General features: G+C 47.9%; 1 protein-coding gene across 1 annotated transcript; it reads right to left on the reverse strand.

The window, feature by feature from the left end:
- Positions 1-4,810: 4,810 nt before the first annotated feature.
- Positions 4,811-21,842, reverse strand: MREG (melanoregulin). Its single transcript, XM_068138016.1, has 5 exons — positions 21,710-21,842; positions 17,255-17,414; positions 8,065-8,155; positions 6,164-6,327; positions 4,811-5,782 (listed from the first exon to the last, which is right to left on the reverse strand). The coding sequence occupies exons 1-5, from the start codon at positions 21,799-21,801 to the stop codon at positions 5,648-5,650; spliced, it is 642 nt and encodes a 213-aa protein (XP_067994117.1). The 5' UTR covers positions 21,802-21,842; the 3' UTR covers positions 4,811-5,647.
- Between the last annotated feature and the right edge of the window lie 195 nt (positions 21,843-22,037).

The raw sequence follows: 22,037 nt of genomic DNA on the forward strand, positions 1-22,037 counted from the left end.
TCTCTCACCTTGCCAAATTCATGATGTCCATCCTAAGAAAATTTGGAATAAAGAGAAGAAAGCATGTGTGCAAATGCACAGCAAAAATGGTCTGTAAAATGTTCTATTGGTTTTAGCTAGTCTCTACTACAGGCAGCAAATGTTTCATACCTAATTCCTAACTTTAACTTAGGGAATTCTACAGTATTGTTCCCCATGGCCCAAAGAAATGAAAACATTTTGCTCAGCCACTGTTAAATCAACACATTGGCCAAAGATGACGCACAAGTGTTTTTCCACATTTGCTCTGCAGCCTGGTTGATATAGGCAATGTCTGAAATAACCACACAGGTGCTGGTGGAAAAGGAAGCTTAGACCATCAGTTAGTGTAAATCAGTGCCCAGTGATTATCTGTTTCAACTTAACACATGAACTGTTTGCTGTGTCTGCTTCTGCTGTGGTGTAGGAAAAGGAAACTCAAGTGGTGCATGTCTGTGGCTTATGAACAGAAATAAAATGTGCTGCCCCTTTCTCCCCCCTCCTCCCCTCCGTTACTTTCCTTCATTTTTGTTTCCTTCCTTTCTGTTGAAACAGACTTTAGCAAGAAACTCTTCACAGTGAAACACTGGAACAGGTTGCCCAAAGATGGGGTGGAGGCCCCGAAGATGGAGACATTCAAGGCCAAACTCAACGGGGCCCTGAGCAACCTGATCTAGTTAAATGTCCTTGCTCATTGCAGGGAGGTTGGATGAGATGACCCTTGAGGGTCCCTTCCAACCTAATTAGTTAAACACTTTTTTTTTACCCTCAACTTGATTTTGTATCCAAAAGCCAGGTGAACCCAGAGGTACTTTAAACCCTCTCAAATCACTCATTGTAATGAATGTTTGACATTTTTTCCTTTCCTGGTGAAGGAAGGGGGGTGCCAAAGTCATGCTGTATTTAGAAAAATAAACATTCTTAATGAACATGCTAATTCCTACAGTAGCCAGCCACATGCCAAGTGCCATTTCCAAGCAGCAACAGAGGCCCTGGCCACAGCCCTGCAAGCCTTTGAAAGAGAGATGGGCTCACTACTGTCTCCTGGAGAGCATCAGAGCAATTATTAAATCACACAGAATGACAGGTTTTGAAACTGACCTCTGGAGATCATCTAGTCCAAGTCCCCTGCCAGAGCAGGTTCACCTAGAGCAGATTGCAAAGGGTGGTGTACAGGTGGGGCTTCAATGACTCCAGAGAAGGAGACATCTAAACCCCAACCTTTAACAGAAAGCAAATTCTTGAAAGGTTGAGAGACTGGATGCATGCAGGAAAAGGTTGGAAATACTTTCCTTGCGCTGGAAAGATGATTTCCCTCAGCGTGTTGCAGCACGGCTAAGGGAACAGTGGCACCTGGTGTTCACTGGGCTGTTTTACAACTTCCCAGGCAGCTGCTGGCAGGCTTTGCTGGCTCTGGGCAGGATTTGGCTCCCCACATGTGGCTATCCAGAGTCTCAGTCATGGAATCATTTTCGTTTGAAGAGATCTTTAAGATCATGAGGTCTAACAGCCCAGCACTGCCAAATCACCACCAAACTATGTCCCTCAGCACCACATCCCTCCAGGGATGGTGACTCCACCACTTCCCTGGGCAGCCTGTTCCAAAGTTAGACAACCCTTTCAGTGAATTTTTTTTTTCCTAACAGCCATTTTAAACCTCTCCTGGTGCAACTTGAGGCCATTTCCTCTTCTCCTATTGTTCGTTAGTTGAGAGAACAGACCAACCCCTATCTTGCTACAACCTCTTAATCGCTTGTAGAGAGCAGTAAGGTCTCCTTTTGAGTCTCCTTTTCTCCAGGATCAACAATCTCAATTCACTCAGCCACTCCACATAAGATTTGTGCTCTAGTGGCACCTGAGATCTGTAAGATGTCAAGGATATCTGTACAAGTGTTGAGGTGATACAAATCCTAGGGGAGTCTCAAGCCCATCTGAATGGCAGCTGTAGGTCTGCATGGTGCATCAAACAAGAAAATCACCAGGTACCCTCTGACTAGGATGCTGTTCAAGATTTATACATTTAATGAAATCTTTATTGTATCTGTCTTGATGGAGAGGAATTTGCTGCCTAATGAGGTGCCCTGATCTATTTGGTGGGGAAGCCTGTCCACCCAGAGGTCTATGAGACCGAGTTTGTGCTGCAACATCTCTAGGGGGGGATGCTACACTGTGTGTCTGACTTGTTTTTGCCACCTGAACACCTTCTTGGTTTAATCTCATCCTCTCAATTTGACACCCAAAATGCACGTGCTGCCCAGAGCCTTTCCCTTGTCAGTGTCAATGATTTTAATTTGCCCAAAATCTGGAATGGACTTCTTTGGGAGATGTGTTTGCACTTCTTTTCTCATCTTTGTTCTTGCCATTAAACAGGAGAGTCCCAACATCTCTGCTGGATAGATATGAGTAATTTTTCTGCTGCTTGAGCCTAAATAACTCTTTTAAACACCTCTGGCAGGCCACTATCAATAAGCAACTCTCTGGTAGCTGAACCCTATAGTGTGTGCTTTCTCTTGGGCTTCAGGTGGGTTCCTCTACTGCTGGTTCCTAAGATACAGTCATAGGCTTGCTTGGAGACAAGCATAGTTGAGTTTTCTTCTCCTGGCAGAAGAGAAAGCCCAAATCTGATCAAAATAAAAGTTTTAGAGGTGCATCACCCTGGTAAGCTCTGTGCAGGTTAGAAAAGGCCAATTGCTCTCTGCATTTTGTTGACTGCAATATGGGATTTCAGTCTGCTACCTCAGGTGCATGAAAGAGAGGGCATTTCCTACTAAGATGAACAGTTACAAACTTGAGCTCGGACTTCTGTCATTTTTCAAGTTGCAGATTTTGGAAGTTCTGCATCCTTGTATTTATCCCAAGGCTGGTTTGCAACATTTGCAGGTTACCACATCACCACTGAGTGCTGGGACTGACAGACCTCTTTTGATGCACAAGTCCCTGATGCGCAGGAGTGAGCAGCTCTGCTCCAGTCTGCTTCTGTGTTAATTCCTGCTCCACCCTGTGGCCCTGCTTAGAAACTCAGCATTTCCCCTGTGCAAAGCCCTCATTCAGAGATCCTAATTAGAATCACAGAATCACGGCCCAACCCTCCTGCCAAAGCAGGAGCACCTAAGGCAGGTCACCCAGGAGTGCATCCACAGGGGACTTCACAACCTCTCTGGGCAGCCTGTTCCAGTGCTCTGTCACCCTCACCATAAAGAAGTTTTTCCTCACGTTGAGGTGGAGCTTCCTTTGTTCCAGTTTGTGTCCATTGCCCCTCATCTTTTCACAGGGTATCACTGATAAAAGACTGTCCCCTTCCTCTTGACATCCACCCTTCAGATATTTGCAAACAGTAAAATGTCCTCCCAGTCCTCTTTTCCAGACTAAACAGCTGCCCTTCCTCATAAAACCTTGGCTCTGGATTAAGGGTTATGGTCCCTTTTAGGCAGTTCCTGTCCAAAATGTGTTTTGTTGAGATCAGAACCAGTTTCACAGCTGCAGGTATCAGCAAGAATGGTTCTGCAAACGTTTTTAACATTGAACTCTGTCACCAGAACAAGCAGCACCACAGCTCGCAAGGTACAACCACCCTTTAGGTCTACAACTACCTGAAGGGAGGTTGTAGCCAGGAGGGGGTTGGTCTCTTCTCCCAAGAAAACAGCACCGGAACAAGAGGACACAGTCTCAAGCTGTGCCAGGGGAAGTTTAGGCTCGAGGTGAGGAGAAAGTTCTTCACTGAGAGAGTCGTTAGCCATTGGAATGGGCTGCCGAGAGAGGTGATGGAGTTACCATCCCTGGAGGTGTTCAAAAGGGGATTGGACGTGGCACTTGGTGCCATGGTTTAGTCATGAGGTCTGTGGTGACAGGTTGGACTTGATGATCTTTGAGGTCTCCTCCAACCTTGGTGATTCTGTATGATTTTGTATCTCCTCGCCTGTGAGATTTTAGGACTCATCAGGTGGCTCTATGTAACATATGGTACTCTAAAGTGGTAATATCCCACGGGCTGACTTTTGGGTGGTGTTGTGTCCTTTGGCATGGTGTTCCTCAGACCACCAGATCTTTCTGTTTCTGCAACAGATTTTTTTTCAACTCAGACCCTGGAGTTGCGTGCACTGAGGTTTATTTTCTATAAAAACATGAGAGGTTTTCCAAAGTGCCGCTGAGCTTCTACTATTAAAAATAAATAAATTAAAATCAATGGGAACTGGGCACTTAGCTCCAAATCTCACTGAAATTAAATGAAATTAAATCCCCATCATCTCCTACAGAGACTTTGGTCTTAGGCCTTAGGCTGGCAAACAACCCTATTTCAGGTCAACGAGCAACTGTAAGTGTGTGGAGATCAGGTCACAGAGGCATATGCTCTACAAACACCTCAACCCTTTTGCTATCATCAGTCAAGCTAAATGCTGCTGCCTGACCAGGGTTACAGAGAGAGTAAGAACCGTTGGGTTTGCAGTGTGGTTTGTTTATTAAACTCAGTTTTCACTGAGGTCCTGAACTGACAGAAATGTTTCCCAGGAAGACTGATAAACAGAAACAATTCATAAATATATATATATCTATCTCTTTCAAACACTGCAAGTATAGACAAATAAAAGCTCTGTTTTGCTGTTTTGGGAGGTCCTGTGTAACCAGCACTTTCAACTGGCCACTTAGCAGCATGTGGGTTAACCAGTGAAGAATTTCCACTTGTTTTTAAACTATTAAATCCAGTGTTTTAAAATTATTGCTCATTATCAGACACAGCCCCGAGATATAAAGGATGTCCATTACAAATCCTCATTAACAGCAGGGACAGCACATATTGACAGTACATGCAGCTTTATAGTGGAGTTTCTTTATGCAGCTGAGATCAAAGCTTCCAGAAATTAATTAAGATGTTGGGCAACCAATCTGAGGGTATCACAGGAGCCAAATTCTCAGCAGTTCTGACCTTGGCACCCTCCTAAAACCTACCTCCATTTAAGATGTCAGGCTGAGCACTCCTTGACACAAATGCCTCCAGACCACTAATAGCAGAGAACACAGCACCTAAATGCAGCGCTGAGCCAAGGCTTTGCTGCCCAGCGCTAACTCCCCTCCCAGCTACGCAGTGTTCTGGCCTCTTTGCAGGATTCCCCAGGACCTGCCCAGTGGGGCTGCCAGGGCAAGGGATGAGGAAGAGGACCAGTGCACAGAGAAACATCAGGGAGTTGTAGACAGCTGAGGTATTTTTCCTTCCTTGCTCATCCTTCTAGCTAGTGGGGTGGAGGGACGGGACAGTGGCAGATACCAGCAGAAGGTGGAAACACAGATCTCTTCACAGTGCTTGTAGCTAGGGACAGCTCAACTTTTGCAGCTACTGGTAGGAACGCCTTGAAGTTGGGTTCCCCACATGCCTAGTGCACACACTACTCAGCTAGAGGTCTACCACCTGGGCTATGCTACAGCAGTCCTTGCTCCCTTCTGCTTGGGAGCACTTCAGGGCCAGCATCCACTTTCCAGTGCCCTCCTTGTGGGACATGGCTGGCTGACCTCCTTGCACTGCTCCAGCTGGCCCACTCACTTCTCTGCACGAAAACAAGGAGCAGCACTACTCGTGCAAACCCTTTAGCAGAGGAGGGAAATATGAAGTCCATCTTGCACCAGCAAGGCACTTTCTTCAGGGTACCACAACAGAGAGATGCTGTGGGGTCTTCTGGCTATCGTCCGTTCTTTCCCCGCTGGGTCTCTTTGGATACACCGTGCTGGCCATCTTGAAGAACTCATCTGCAGCATCCAGAGCTATGAGCCGATCCTGCCAAAGCAACAGCGTTTTACAGTCACTACAGGCTGCTTTGGGCAGCTCCCCAGTGAGGGTCTTCCCTCCATAGCAGCTTTCAGATTAAGTCAAGCATTAGGTCTAATCTTTTCCCACTTCATTAACAGACTGCAAGAGCACTTAGTTACACAGGCTTAAAGGAAGCTGGTGAGGACGGGGCAAATTTGTAGTGCTACAGCACTAACCTTTCCAAGGAAGCTGAACAGTCAGGTTACAAGTGTAACAATTCACAGGGATGCCCAGGATACCATCATGTGAGTGTCTTCTGGTGCAGTTCACCTGTATCTGCTCCCCGTCATGTGAGCTCACTTGCAGATACAGGGCAGTGGGGAGGAAGGCATGCTCAGAGCTACTCACCACCACAAAGAGGTAGCGCTCAGAAAGCTCCCAGCTGGTTGGGAAGATGTTTGTCTCCTCAGACAACCTTAACAGGATGTCCCGGGCCTTGCCCATGTTCTGAGAGTCACTAATGATGCTGAGTTTGGTCACTGACAAGAGGGAGTCTGCTTCCTTCTGGAAACCTGGGAGGGAGATGTGTTACAGAATTGAGTCAAACAGCTGTGCAGGATCATCTCTGAATCCTTCAGTCTTTTGCATGGCTCCTTATTCCCTCTCTGTTTTGGACTGCTGTGTTCCCTATTTGCTCAAACTAGTGTTTCTTTGAGGTATGCTCCACATCTGCACTTGGGGCAGGTATGAGCTTGCTAGTGGAGGGGAAAAAAAACATAAATCCATTCTGAGCAAGTTTCTAGTGCAGCACTAGTTTTCCAGAGAAGATGTATGAATATCCACACCCAGGGCGTTGACTCAGCTCCTGCACGTTCCTGACACTGCCAGAGCTTTCAGGGCTAGTTGGGATTCCTGAGCAGCCCAGTGATTACACCTACATGTTGTTAGGAGGTGACAGTGATAAAAAACCTGTGGCAATAAAGGCTGCATGGATTCCTGTAGTAGTCAGCACCTCTTATGGGAAGGGTGTCCAGGGAAGGAAACAGGGAGGAGAATGAATGCAGGGATCTTTATGTGTAATGGCTACCATTAACTCTGTTCAGGTCCATGGAGCTGGAGCTGTCACATCTCACCTGAAAACACATATGGAGATAGTGGTGGACTTATGATCAAAGCACAGGTCTAGATAAGGAAAGGTATCTGATTGTACATCACGACTGCTAAGGCCAAGTGAGCCCTAGCCTTGAGCTCCCCCATCCTTTGCAAAACAGCTCCAGAGCCACTGCAGACGTGAGAGAGATGTGGAAGAGCATTTGTCAACATGCGGTAACAGATGTAAAGATGTCAAGTGATGCCTCCTGTGTTTGATGTGCACAGGCTGCAGGAGCACCTGGGTGAAGATGAATACTGATACCTAGTTATGAATTTATAATGTTCCTCCCATCCAGATGCCAGAAGGGCAGGTAAGACAGGAGCAGCTGAGATACTCATCTCTTTTGCTCCCAGTGAGAATATCCTTGAACGGCCCAACAAGTGCACTCGACTCGCACAACCTCCTATCGTTAGCTGCCAACCACCTCCAGAGCCTGTGCGAGTCACCGAGCTGACATGCTGATACCACACGTCTCCTTGGCCCGAGTGTCACATGCTGTGTGCAGTGCCATGGGGAAAAGCAGGGTACACCAATCACTGCCTTCTCCAGAGGAGCAGCAGCTGAGCACACAGGCCTGGTGGGTGCAGTTCACTGTTTACAGGCTAGGAAATAGCAGGAGTAGGAGGGCCACTGTTGAGCAATTTCATTTGGTGAAAAAATATTTCAAGTTCACTTAGAAGCAAACAGAGTGGGTGGTTTAGCTCTGATCAGCTGGCATGGGCTAAGGAAGGAGAACAGATGTATCTGCATTCAAATCTGAAAGGAATATTCATTTTTTCCTGCTTATCTCGTTTAGAAAAAACCAGGCTGAACTCCCAGGTATTCCTGCCAAGGTTGCACAAGGAAGCTTGAAATGGATGAGTGTGCATGCATGGGCTTGAAAGGCTTTCCTGCTGGTCATGGTTTGTGAGTTTTGTGATGTGCCTACAGACACGGTGGCACTATCTCCTCTCAGCCATGCGTGAGCCCTGGAAAGCCTCCCAGAAGCTCTCAGCTGCCATGGGGGCTTCCTGATGGCACTGCTGAGCAGCCTTGTTATATTTTCCTCCCTCTCTCCTCTATCAGTATGATTTTGTGAAGCTGTTTCCATCTTCAACCGTTGTGGGACCTCTTATTTGGCACAACACAAATGACATCCTTCTGTTCTCTGGCTTACCTAAATCCTCCAAAATGTGTTTCCACCTGCTTCTCACTTCTTTCCGGGTCTGCCGTAAGGTATAAATATCATAGTTGAGCTTTTGCCATTCCTGCAAAGCACAGGGATAAAAGACACACAGTCATTTGCATGCAGGGAGGTTTCTGCTGCTTTTCTAGGAATTTCAGTTTTCAGAAACAGAGGCAGAGTTGGACTGTTGATGTTGGGACTGCAGTGGAAAGGTCAATGGCCAGACTGCTGCTGCCCCTGGAAGAAATTATACTGACCACCATAGAACATTTTATCTTGATGTTTGGTACAGTACCTCTATATCTTCTCTGCACGCACAAAACAGACATCCAGTTGCCTTGAAATGAGATTACAGAATTTAGCTTAGGCATTGCTGATGACCAAAGTAGTTTCCTCAGTCATAAGCAAAGAATGTAATTCCAGTGCTGTGCTGGAAATTACAGAATCACCGAATCGTTGTGGCTGGAAAAGAGCTTTAAGATCCTCAAGTCCAATCATTATCTAACTCTACCAAGTCAGGTGCTAATCCATGCCCCTTAGCCTCTTTGTGTCTATTAAACACCCTCAAGGATGGTGATTCAGTCACCTCCCTGGGGAGCCTTTTCTAGTGTCTGATATCCATCCCTTTCAGTGAAGAAGTTTCTTTGAATATCTAACCTACACCTCCTCTAGTACGACTCAAGGTTATTTTCTCTCATCCTATCACTTGCTATTAGGAAGAAGAGACTGACAACCACCTCACTACAACCGCCTTTCACGTAGTAGTCATGTCCTAGATGAAAGAACAATATGAACTTCTACATGTAGCTCATCTGAGAGACTTCAGTATCTTTGATCCAAAACCCTTTGATCCATCAAACCTTGACACCCCAGGTAGTATCAAAACCTGAGGTTGTGGCAATGCCTTATTTGGCCTTTACAGTTTGAGAAATCACAATCACATATTAATGATTAGCTTCTACAAACTATTGCAACACCTTCTTTTCATATCCTTGCAGTTAACCTGGCATGACACATTTTCTTACAGCTGATGACAGCCCACTGGAAACCAAAACCCAGAAAAATAGTTACTGCTTTCAGTAGGGTCACGCACACAATGGCTTCTCCAAACTACTCAGCCCTCTCTTTGGCATTTAACTGGAGCAAGTAGGCTTTCAAAAGCACTAGAAAACAAGAATCATCAACTTTTTGAAGAGTAACATGCCCTACTTTACAGAGCAAAGAAGTGGGATGCACGTGGAAGGTTGAGGGCTGAGCTGGAGTCATTTGACATAGTAACTATTAGTGGCTGTCGGTTGCTGCCATTAATGCCTCACTTAACTACACAGCTTAAACTCCTGCACTTGACCTCAAGCTTTATAATGGGACACTGTCTGCAAGGGAAGGTTTTGAGGTTATTCATCACAGTCACAGCAGCACAATTAAGCACATCTGTACAAGTAAGAATTCCTGGGGAAATGTATGCATTCTGCACGAAAACAGGTGCACTTTTCCCAGCTGAGTTTAATCACTGAACACACTGCACAGGATGCATGTACAGAAGCATTCACAGAACTTCCATATACCATCAATCAGTTCATTTCCCTGCACTAATGGCCTTAATTAATCTAATTTCTCAGCACCAGATTACTCTTGTAGAATAAATGGGTGTTAATCTGTGCTGTCTCCCTGGGATTTTCCTATGTGAAGAACTGGGTTCAAAGAGGTTAAACAATACCCACAAAGGCAGGTTCTGTGTTAGAAATGCCACGGTTTGTCTGATACCTGGTCCCTTCAGACTTGAACTGATTCCATAAAAAGCTGGAGATTTCTCAGTGTTTTTTTCCCCTGAACCTGGTTGGCACACCACAACTGCAGAGAATTAAATAATGGATCTGTTTTCTAGTCCAGCGATAGCTGCAGGAAGCCCTTGGAGATTATGCTTTGGAAGAAGCAGCTGGTGGGTTAAGACACTGGTGAATTCAGGTCAGGAGAGCAGGGGAAGAAACACCACTCTGCCTACAGACACTCTAGTCTGCACCACTTGTCCCCTCAGAGAGCAAAATCAATCACCTTTGTTTTTAGCTTTGTGTTGCTGCTCAAAACGAGCTAGTTTTGCTGATCAGAGGCACATTTCTCTTGACTGCAGTGGTACTTGAGAACAGCTTTACTGCTCACGTAGGACAGCAGCCTCCTATCAAAATGCCTCCATAGCCCTCTCTCATGATGCATGCTCATAGATAGGAACTGACCTCCTCTCAGTGAAAAAGAAAGGAAGGGATTTATTGTATTAAAACTTAGTGGAACTTTATTGCAAACTTGACAGTTTTTAAAAAGATACTAAAAGGCTGCACAGAGCCTTGGTCACTGCAAGCAGGGATCCTCAGAAATGTCTCAGCCCACTTGTGACCTCGTGGTGCAAGCAGAAAGAACAAATTAGCATAGACATGTGGTGGGGAAATAAGATGTGTCTCCTGCAGAGATAAACAAGTGCTTTAAGGCAGAACATCGATCGATGGACACAGCCACTGTGATTACAGGCCTGCTTCACACTGCTGAATTAGCTGGGGGAGGAGATGGAAAAGATGCTCCTCTTCTCAAAATGAGGTCTGCTGACACCAGGCAGCAGCTTTCAGGGCTGCAGGGATTTACCCCCATGGTAGCAAGCCAGACTCCTCACTAAGCTAAACATGCAGGGAAGATGTTCTCCGATTTTCTCTGGATTAAGAGCAGCATGGTTTTCCCTTGTCTATTTTTGTTTGAAGGGAATCTAGGTTACAGCTTTCTTGTACATCAGAGTTACTGAGCTGCATTATAAAAGCGAATACGGTCCCAGGGGACCAGTATTCTGTTGATGAAGAGTTTGGGGAGTATGTAAGGAAGCAGCTTTGGAACAGAAAAATATGTGTAACAGTAGTACCTAGGGCTACACCTTTTGTTTTGGTGGGATTTCTTTTGCCTGAGCACAGAGCTGGGTGTGTTTAAATTTCTGTAAAGAAAGCTGGGAGTAGTGTGCTGCAGATGGTGCCAGTCATTGAAAACCAACTGGAGACAGCAGACTTTATCAGAATGAAGTTGGCCTCAGAGGCAGGCTGAGCTCTTGAAGGAACTCATGCCCTGCTCTCCACCAGCCTGAGTTGTCCCAGGTGATTCCTTGTAGCAGAGACATCCTAAATGTTGTGAGCAGAGGGCTGTCCTCTGTGCTGCTTTAATGAGGAAATAAATTTAAGAGCATCTTTCCACCCCCAAAACTAATTTATAAACCATCTCCCTTTAACTACACAGCAAAGGAATAGCAAAGCTTGTTCTGCTGGCACATAAGAATGGACAACTTCAGAGACATTGGGGAGGGTGTTCCCCATGCACGTCCCATGAGTCACCAAGATGTGACCATGTGGAAAGAGCATTTGGTAGGGGCTGGGCAGCATCACGAGGCTGAGGCTACTCAGCATCCACTGCTGGGCAGCCCCAGGGCAGGCAGCCAGGGCTCCATGCCAAACCCCCACTCCCTCAGCTGGGACAGGGATGGCTGCAGCTTACCAGGGCACTGGCAAAATGCAGGACAGAGCACACAGGTCCTTGGGCAGCCCTGGAGCAGGCTGCCCCCAGTGCTTCATCCCAGGCTGGTTCTCTACCAGACCTGCTTGCAGTGAGGTGTCTGAGCCTGTAAGCAGGTGCTGGACAAGCAGCTCTCTCCCAAAACCTGGCTTCACATTGCATTTCTCTGTCCTGTTTCCTGCACCTGGAGTGATGAGGAGGCTTCTTGCACACAAACCTGTGAAATTACCCCCTCGGAGTTCCTATGGGTATGGGACAGCCCAGCAATACATCCAAAGTCAATCCTTCACAAAAAATACTCTTTTCCCAAAATCTGAACCAACAACAGGAAACCAAAGCAGGTTGCAGATCCTGTCCCTGTGTTTTTGCAACCATTTTTGCCCTGTTAAACCTACATAGCAGGGGAAAACACACACCGGGGGAAAACCCTTTGTACATGAGTGAAGACTATCCTGGAAGCAGTAGGGAAGCCCCATTGCCTCCCTCCTCTGAGCTCTCAGCCCTTCATTTACCCAGAAAACTTCCCCAGACTCTGCAGTGTGATGTACTAACTCTGCAAACGCTGAATGGAAGTGAGGAAACACTGGACAAGAAATGGAAGCCAGGTTGGTACATAAGTGAGAGCTCCAGGATAGAATGTGCCAGGAGAGCAGGCAAGCACTGCCCAACTTTCCATCCCTGCTCATATGGAAATGCCCTGTTTAGTAAGTAGGTGTCCTTATGTTGCCAGAGCAATCCTCTACCAAAGCCTTCTCCTTTATTCTCTTGAAAGCAATTGGTGTCACCCTTCTGGTCAAGAATTATTTTGGAAATTCAGTCAGAACAGAGTTGTCAGGGACATACTGCAACATACCAGTCCAGGTGAGTACCATGCCACAGCCAGGGATGTTCCCACCTCTGTCTCTGCAACTAGCTCCACTGGAAGTAATTGAATAAATACAAACTCTAGGTCCATGCTCATCTATTGAACCATCAACCCACATCTCAGTTTAGAGCATGTTTAAACTGGATCTGGTTTTAAGAGAGGCATGCAGCCGTTAAGAGGGTCCGTTTGGGTTCCCTGACCAGCATCCCCAAGCCTGGGCAAATCCTGTCACCTCTCTGTGCCCCAGCAACAGCATGTCACAATACTGACCTTATCTGGGACCTGTTAAAAAAAGAATAATCCTGTAGGAGAGGAGGAAGCAGAAAAATAGGCCTTGTCAGTTCATTAATGGGCTTGCTGAGAGGATCATGCCTATGCAGCTCTGCTAGCCAGGCCCCCAGCAGAGACACAGGCTGAGGAATTGTCTTTGCTAGTGGGGTTTATGATCCAACCTCCCCCCAGGGAATAAGCCAAAAAAAGAAGGAAACACTGCATTTACAATAAGCCATAAAAACAGTGTTTTTCCCTTTGTCATAAAAAAACCCTTCCTGTACTTCCTGCTCTGAGACCCACAGCATAGCTGCCCTAAACCTGGCTCCTTCTCTAAAGCCAGTATTGGTGCAACAGCTCAGACTTTCTGCCACTGCTGGGTAACTCCATGCACTCCATCAGAGGACACAGAGGCACCAGGGCCACCACAAACTGGTCCTCATGGAGACAGGTATCTGCAACACCATGCACATAAGCCAAATAAGCCGAGCTCTTGCTGTTGGCAGTGGAGACACAGTAGTCTACCTTCCCCATAAAACACATTCCTCTGCACTGGCAGGGTACATGCTGAAACAGTGATTTGGACTGTACCTAGGCAGCTTCAAATAACATCCTGTTTTCCTAGGGGTCCTCATTTCAACCCCAGATTTTTACTTTACACTCCAAGTTCAATGACACTGCAGAGCAGCAGTTGGAAACAAATGTTTTCTCAATGTTTGAAATGTTGACTGCCAACCTTCAAAAGTTTTGCTGACAGCTTTGATCTCCAAAGGCTGCATCACTTTTACTAGCCCCTTAAGTCAGCCCTTCAGCAACAGCTTTTCTGGTTTTCTCAGTGCACACCCTCAGCCACACTTTGCTTCTGAAAGTGCATCCAAGCAAATTACACTCATTGGCCTCAAGCAGAGAGAAACGCCAAGTGGCAGCTTCCTCAGTCCATATGATTTTAGGAGGCTCCAGCAAACCCTGCCTCATCTACCTATTGCACAGTGGGTTTGCCAACAGTTAGGTTCTCCAGCAGGCTCCACCTCAGTTCATGGCCCCATGAGCTGTCACTCCCAGCACATGGCATTGAACAAGTGGGCGTTGAAACCCCACCCAGGACATCATGGTGCTTGCTTTGAAGAGCTTGCTGCCCTAGATCAGTGAGGAGCAGGGTGGAGCAGCCATGCCATCCTTACCAAACTAAGGTCAGACTGAGTTTGGGCTGGAGCTGCCAAATTTCCTGGAGCAGGGCTGTTGGGAAGAGGCAGGAAGAAGAAACAAGTCTGCATAGATTGGGTGTTGGTCCAGCCCCATGGCAGGGGTGAGGAACTGGCCCTGAAGGAGAACACCAATGTTGTCAGTTGCTGGCAGCCCCATCACAAATGATCTAACACACAGAAACTTGACTGAGCTTCAGGGTGCACTTGGTGTCAGAGTGCCTGGCCCTTTACACACATAGTTTGGTTTATCTATTTCAGCAATCCACAATACAGAGGTGTCCTGGCCAGGAAAGAGCCATCCTGGATCATGCTCACTGGCCTCCAGCTCTGCGTTGATGTCACCACTGCATCCTGGCCCACTGCTTCTCCCATCCTAGATCACAGCACTTTGTCACTATGTGAACAACCATTTTAAAAGAGAAGGTTCCCAGGAAAGCAGAAGTGTCTTGGGCAGATTAAGAAAAACACGATATTGGTTTGGGGCTGAGCTTGTGCCATACAGATAAAGCACACATGATAGAGAGCAACCTGCTTTTTGGGATCCTTCCAAAGTCTTGTGTGGCAGGAAACTGCTATGATAAAGGTAGGGAATGGCAAAGCATAGAGTAAGTGCATGGAACACTGAAATGCCTTTGTTCACTGAAGGAGCAGAAATACAGGGAGCAGCTGTCCTTTCAGTCTGATTTTAACCGAGAGGGAAAAAAGAACCTGTGGTTTTGTCATGCTTGTGTACTGCGCAAACACGAAACTGCTCCTCAGTTCGCTGTCCTGCAGCATCCACATGCTCTCCCCAGGGACTTTGGGAGCAGAGCAGCTCCCAAAGCAGATTATGGCTTTTGCAGCCCAGTGCTGTTTTGCAATTGGGGTTTTTTCTTCTCCCTCTCAGTCTCATAAGGAAGGGAGGGCAGCACAATCTGGCCTGTTTTGAAATACTCACTGGAATAAGGAGAGATCTCAGCACCCAGGGCTAAATGCAGGAATGTTGGCCTTGCCAGCCAAGTCCCTCCCTGTCCTGCTGTCCAGAAAAAGGTGCAACTGGAAATTGCAGTCTCCCTAAAAAAATAGAGACTGCAGACAGGTTGGCCATCACTAGATGCAAAGGGCACTGTGCCATAATTCAAATCAAGTGTATTGTGTGTTGGCTTTCTTCAAAGTCAGCCTGATGGTGTACTCCTCATGCTCTTTTATTAGTTGCACTGCATGAAAAAACAGGACACATGTTCTTATGTTTGTTGTGGAGAGGAAGACTCATGCCCTTTGTAGTTTCCTTTCGCACTCACAGGCACAGCAACTGTTCAGACCCACTAAACCCCCTCCAGACATGCTGCAAACAGGGCAAAAGTGCTGGATTTAGGAGAAGCAGGTGTGTTGAGTTTGGGACTGGGAGGTGCAGGAGTGCTTTCCTGCTCACCCACAAGCTGAGCAAGACTGTCACAACTTTCCTTTGCCCAGGGAAATGTCTTTTTAGCAGCCTATCCACTTATGGTAGTGTTTCATAACTAGTAACACCCTTTATGAGGCCTGCCTCATAATGAGCCCTACATCGAGCTAATAGTCCACTCACATGTTTGCAGGCTGGAATCAGTGCTGCCCTGAAATACACCCAGCTCTACAACAGCTCAGGACTGGTGAAGCCTCCTAAACAGACTTGTCCTTTATTCCTTCAGCCAGTTTTGAACTGATTGAAGCTTCCTGTCTTCTCTAAGACAAGCAATGACAAAGTAAACAAAACAGCGGTGGAGAGAGAAAAAGATCCCTGCACTTCTACATGCATTGTTACAAACCCATCTATTTTAAACACCACAATTAATCTAGTTCTCACCAAAAAAATCCCAAAACATTCCATGGGGACTCTGGCCAACAGTATACATTACATCATTTTAGGTTTTAAAAACTGTGGTTTTGCTCTCAGCTGTACCTCTGGACTTCTTGGGAAAGACGAACTAGCTTTTGGGTTGAGGGGACTATCACTGCAGGAAGAGTTGCAGCCTTGCAGTAGGATCATGCTGAAATTAAATGTGAAGCCTCTAGGCTTTCCTGCAAACATTTCAAAGCCTTAAAAGCGATCAGAGAGGCAAAAAAACTGTGTCACTGTTTGCTACAGCCTGCTCCTAATCAGGCTGCTGAAATCTCCTTTGCACTGAAGGAAACCAGGGCTGCAGAACAGCCTTTATGTAACAGTGACGATTTTCCCTCATGCCATGAGAGCTGTGCCAGCTCTCTGCTCCTCAGTAATTGCCACATAACCCATTAGAGGAGTATCTAACTTGACACGCCACTGGAGCAGCAGCTCAGCTCCAGGTGCTGCCACTGCCAGGCAAACACCACTGCAGGCAGGGCTAATGCCAGTCCCATCACAGAAACACCAAACCAGACACACAAAAAAACCCAAACAAAACAGCCAGTAAAGCCAGGAAATCAAGCTGAGGCTCCCAGTGCTACCACTACAAGTTTGTAGGTGGTGGTAGAAATGCCTGCAAGCATGCAGGGTGGCTCTCCTGACTCAGCTGCCAGAGACATCCCCAAGGGATGAGATGATACAGATGCATCCACACCAGATACTGGATGAAAGGTGACAGAGTAGATACAGAGGGCATGAGAGAAGATAGGAAGACCTGATGTCTACAGGAGTGTGGTGGGTTGAAAATTTCCCCCCCCCCCAACATTAAACTTGCCAAACCAGCTCCATTGGAAGCAAATGAAAGCTGTATTGACAAGCAAAACTACACTCTATAATGAAATGCAATAAGTATGTGCAAAATATACAGTACAAAATATACAGTATTTACAATATTTACATGTATTTACAATTAATAAACAGCACAAGGATCCCTCTGGTCAAAGACCAGGGGAAACTACTAGCTTCTCCCTCTCTGCTTCCCCCTTACTCCTCTGTACATAAAAGGGACAAGAGAAAGGAGCAGAGGGACTTAGACTCAGCCAAAACAATGCAGCCAAGGTCAAGCAGAAGCAAGTTAGTATCTCTCCCAGAGCGAAGAAGCAAGAAGAGAGAGAAATTGTTTTGTGAACTAAATCCTATGGTCACTATCTCTCCAGTGGGATTGTTTAGAATTATCTTTATTTTCTTTTTTACACCCAACAGTGATTAATTTACAGTTTTACTACTTTCTGTTAAGGATCTGTGCAAAAATTTTTAAAGGCATAGCCTAAAGCTACCACAGGAGCCACCCTGGGGGACTTTGAGGCCCTTGCAGCAGCTTAATGAGCGCTTAAATAAAGGCACCCCAAAGCACCAAGCCTCGGTGGATGGTGAAACTGAGCAGGAGGAGCGGCGCCGCCTCACCTCTGAGTCCTTGTCCAGCTGGTTCCTGACCACGATCATGTTGTACAGCACCCGATCGTCGTCCGCCTCCGTGTGCGTCACATCGTGTGGGGTGCTCCACAGGTTCTGCTCCTCATCCCGTGCCAGCGTGGCTCCAAATGAGGCGTAGGGGTTGTTGTTACTGCAGACAGGGGGAGAGACAAGGCAGTGTTAGCTACTGCAGCATCATGCTGCCTCCTTTTACCTTCCCAAGGGAAGCTGTGACATCCTCTCTCACAGCCCAATGGCCTGCCTGGGAGAGGGGAGGAAAAGTAGGGAATAGGAAGACTGTCAAATGTTTTTTACCTTGGCAAACATCCTGATCACACAAGCCATGGCTGAAACCAGGCAGAGCTGCTACAAAAGACTGTCAGACACACAAATTCACTAAAGACACTGTCTACTGAGCAGCTAGGATGAAGGCACTGTGAGCATCTATCTGCCAGGGTGAAAGGTGGCATCTCTTCATTGCTCCTGCAGCCCCCTGCCCTGCTTCCCGTCGCACCTTCTCAACCTAAACCCTGGACAAGCCCTCCCAGCCTCTCTGAACTTTACATGGGAACAGTTCTAATTAACTAAGACTCAGAAATCCCAGCAGCTCTAGAGGGTATTTTATCCCTGCCCAGCTAACCCTGCAGTTGTGCCAAGATCCCAGCAGCATGGTCTGTCCCCATAGAGACTTTGTGAGTAGGGCAGCAGGCAAGGAGAGGCCTATGAACACCTCTTTATTGCCTCTTGACTAAAGGAGCAGTTTCTACCCATCTTGTCACCAAAGGCAGTGCCACTGGACAGTTTTATTTCACACAAAACATGTGCCACCTCTGCTGAGAGAGCTGGGTCTGGTTAGCCAGAGGAAGAGATGGCTCCCTGATGAGAGGGAGCAAAGAAGATGGAGCCAGACCCTCCTCAGTGGTGTTTTATGAGAGGACACCCACTGAAATACAGGAAATTCTGTTTAATCATCAGAAGGGTGGCTAAACATTGGTAGAGGCTGCCTAGAGAGGTTGTGGAATTTCCATCCTTGAAAACACTCCAAACCTGACTGGACAGGGTCCTGGGCAGCCTGCTCCAGCTGACCCTGCTCAAGCGAGGGTTGGACTGGATGCTTTCCAGGGGTCCCAACTCCATGAGCATGTTTCTGTGTGACCCTGCAGCTCTCTTCCCCCCTCAGCAGTCCAAACCCTAATGCATCTTGCAGGCAATCTTCACAGGTGCCCCTGGCTGCAGCAGCTCCTACTTGAGAGGGACAACAATGCACTGAGCTGCACAAGGACCTGTGCCAAAGCACAGAAAGAACATTTAGCCCCATCATTATTTGGGAATGGAAACATCCTCAGCCTGCTTGTGAATTCCAGGCTTGATTTGTTTAGTGGTCAGCAAAGCAGAGCATCATCTTCTGGAAAGGCTGTCCCTGCTGAGGCAAGAAGCTTTGCTCTACACCCTTCGGTGGTTTATGGTTTTATGGTGCTACTGGGATGAGTGTATTTTTTGTATAGGGTTATTCAGTTCTGCCAGGAGAACTCTTAGCAGAGGATTTCTGTAATGTTTGTAATCAAGATGTCCAGACACTTGAGCAGAACAACACAAACAGAGAAGTATTTTCAGCCTTACCCTACAGTCTCATCAGCCATCCCATGGCAATCACTGGGCACTCCTTGTTAGAGCAACCCATTGCTTATTCTATTTGCTACCCAAACCCCATTCCTTTAGCATACAGGGAAACTTCAGATAACCCTGTGGGCACTTTAGCCATGATGTCAAGCCATTAAAAAATGCTAAGAGGAGAATAGGTAAAATTGAAAGAAAAAAAAAAAAAAGTCACATCAGCATTCCTGCAGGAAGGTTTATTAGACCTGTCAACAAACCAAAACCTGAGCAACAGGTAGTAAGGGAAAAGATAATCTCTTATAATCTCTCACTAAACAAACAAACGTAACTTGGAGGGTGTGGATGGCATAACTCTGACAGTCCTACACTGGAGCCAGCATGGATTCACTCAAACCACCTTTCAAAGGTGGAGCAGGCAGGATCCCAGCCTAGAAGGGATCATTCAGGAGCCAGCTGTTTCATTAGCATGAGTTTGGTTCCAACATGTCTTCCAGAGGCTTCTTCCCACTCAGTGGCTTGCTGGTTTCCTTAACATCTGACTTATTTGGAAAAACAGTATTTGCAATAACATTAACATGCCTTAACTTATACAAGCCACTCCCTCGCAGCTTGCAAAACACTTCCCAATGCATCACTTTCCAGATCATGGCATGGAGCAACCAGCAGGCAATGCCCAGAAGCTAGCAAACCCATGCAAGCATGGAGAGATCTGCCAACAGTGAGCACCTCCACAGCATGCTGGAGGTTCCAAGCAACATTTAAAATGAAGAAACGGGAGGGGGAAAATGGAACGCCTGAATGGCAGCCTGCTTTCCAGGTTACAGGAGCCTCCATCAGACCAGAAGGGACTCAGACCATTTCACACTCTGGGCTTTGTCCAGGAAACAGTGAGCTAATGCTTCATTGACAAGTTTCTGTTCCAGGACACATTGGGTCCAGATTATACTTGCTCTAGGACTCAGAGCCCACATTCTCACCATCCAAGCCAGATCCCACCTTTGTGCATGGAGAGACAGCCAGGCAGCCTGGATGCTGTGCTGCTGCAGCAGCCTGGCCTCCTGGCTTTGACCAGGGTTTCTTATCCCAGCTCCACACTAGCACTGTGCCTACAGCTGTGCTCATCTCCACCTCCATGTGCAACACTGGCTGCTCTCACTGCCCTTGTCACGGGTTACAGCCAGCCTCGTACACACTTGGGTAACTTACGGACCTATTTATACACACATCACCTCCTCCGCACTGCTCTCTTCTTTGACACATTGAGTTTATGAGGCTGCAACCACTCCTCTTGGGGAAAATAAGGTGAAAAGTCATATCAAGTCAACATTTTGCTAGTGACACTAGCTTCCAAAAGCTGAAACTCTGCTAAAAGATCTGAAATCTCAAGCAAGTCACTCATTTGAAACAGCACTGCAATAAAAATGAAAGTACAAGCCAGTGTGCTTCTGCAAGATCCCCCCTATGAAATGAAACCCTAATGTCTCCTGTAGAGGGACAAGCCAGCGATTAGGCTGGTAGCTCAATTACACTGGCACACTTGTGCAAGAGCAGGTGCCTTCTGAATGCCCAGCATTTATACAGGCTTTCCTGCTTACAGCCAGCATTAATTGGCTCGCCAGCAGAAGGCACATTACTAAAGAAAGGTGCCCAGTGAGGGACAGCTGCCCTGACCAGCAAGGAGCCTCTCCACACATGAACTTGGCTTGTGTTAGGTTAATGCCAATTTCCTGAGCAGAAGGCCCCGTGCTCAGGATTATCTGGTTGATATTTAGATAACTCCTTTAACAGCATGAAACCAGGACATTTCAAACCCTGTTGCTGGCTCCGCTACGAATTATGTAGGCCACACTGGGAGCATCCCACCCTCCTCCTTGAAATGCCTCTGTCCCACTGGTGTCCCAGAGAAGGCATAGTCCCTGCACTGTCCCAGGGCTGGGGTACCCACTGCAGACATCTGAGGCAGCCAGGACCCTGGCTGGCAGCTGAGGAAGGAAGAAGAGGTGCCACAAACCCCACACATGGATGTTTTGCAACACGCCAAACCTCCTTACATGCTCGCACAGCTCCCAGCTCCACAACTCGGAGCTTCATCTTTTCATACACAAACACACACTCTCCACCCCCGACCCCAGGCTCCGTCCACAAGACGGATACAACCGACAGCGGGAGAGAAAGATCTGCTCTGCAAGCATCGGCAGACACGCTGCTTTCACATAAAGCTGGTTCCAGCAGTGCCTTGCTCTCTCCTTTCCAGCATCCTCGACCCCGGAGCGGAGCTCTGTGCAGATGGTGGGATCTGGCCCCCTGCCTAGTGATGCGGGGATCCCCTTTTTGTTCAGCGCCTCGGCCTCCTCTATTGAAATCCCACCCTGGAAAGACAAAAGCTGGACGGTTCCTATGGCAAGGGGGGCATGGGAACACGGCAGGGATGCCGCTCTGGGTTTGATTGCCGCAGCTCAGCCACAAACCCCCGCCCATGGCCGGCAGCAACCTTCCCTGCATGCCCGGTGTCAGAAACCCCCGAGCCGACCCGGCAGCTTGTTACTGCCGGCACAACGCCGTTCGAGCCTCTCCGGCTCTAGCAGCGGAGAGATGGCCCCGCGGAGGTTCCAGTAAAAGCACTGGAGAATGGGTTGGGGGAAAACGGGGCTGGGCTTGTGCCAGCCAACCTGCGGGAAGGGGCCCGGCCGCTGCCGGAGTGGGGACGATGGGGGGCACATAGGTGGCTGTGGACCAGGACATCCTTCCACCTGCGCAAGGCGAGGGGGGGCACAGCCCCATCCCTCCAAGAGGACCGCGAGTTAAGGAAGGGGCCGGGGGGGCTCTCACCTGATCAAAGGCTCCTTCTCGGCCGGCGCCGCCTCCCCTCGGCAGCATCCGCAGCATCCACCCAGCGATCGCAGCCAGGACCCCAGCCCCATCAGCGCCGCTGGAGAGGCGCGCTGGGCGGCCCAGGATGGGCTCGGCCCGCCCCAAGATCGGCCCGCCCCAGCCCTAGCCCCGGCCCCGGTCCTGGCCCCGGTCCCGCAGCGCCGCTGCCGGCGGAGAGTGGCACTGCCGACTGCCGCGCCTCCCCCACCGCCCCGTCGTCCTGGCCCGGCCGCCGCTGCCGCGGCGTCTCCACGTGGGGAGCGTCTGCTCCTGCCTGCATCTTCCT

This window comes from Melanerpes formicivorus, unplaced genomic scaffold, assembly GCF_026170545.1.
Source record: "Melanerpes formicivorus ecotype bairdi unplaced genomic scaffold, bMelFor1.0.p_v2 SCAF_5, whole genome shotgun sequence".
Lineage (NCBI taxonomy): Eukaryota > Metazoa > Chordata > Aves > Piciformes > Picidae > Melanerpes > Melanerpes formicivorus.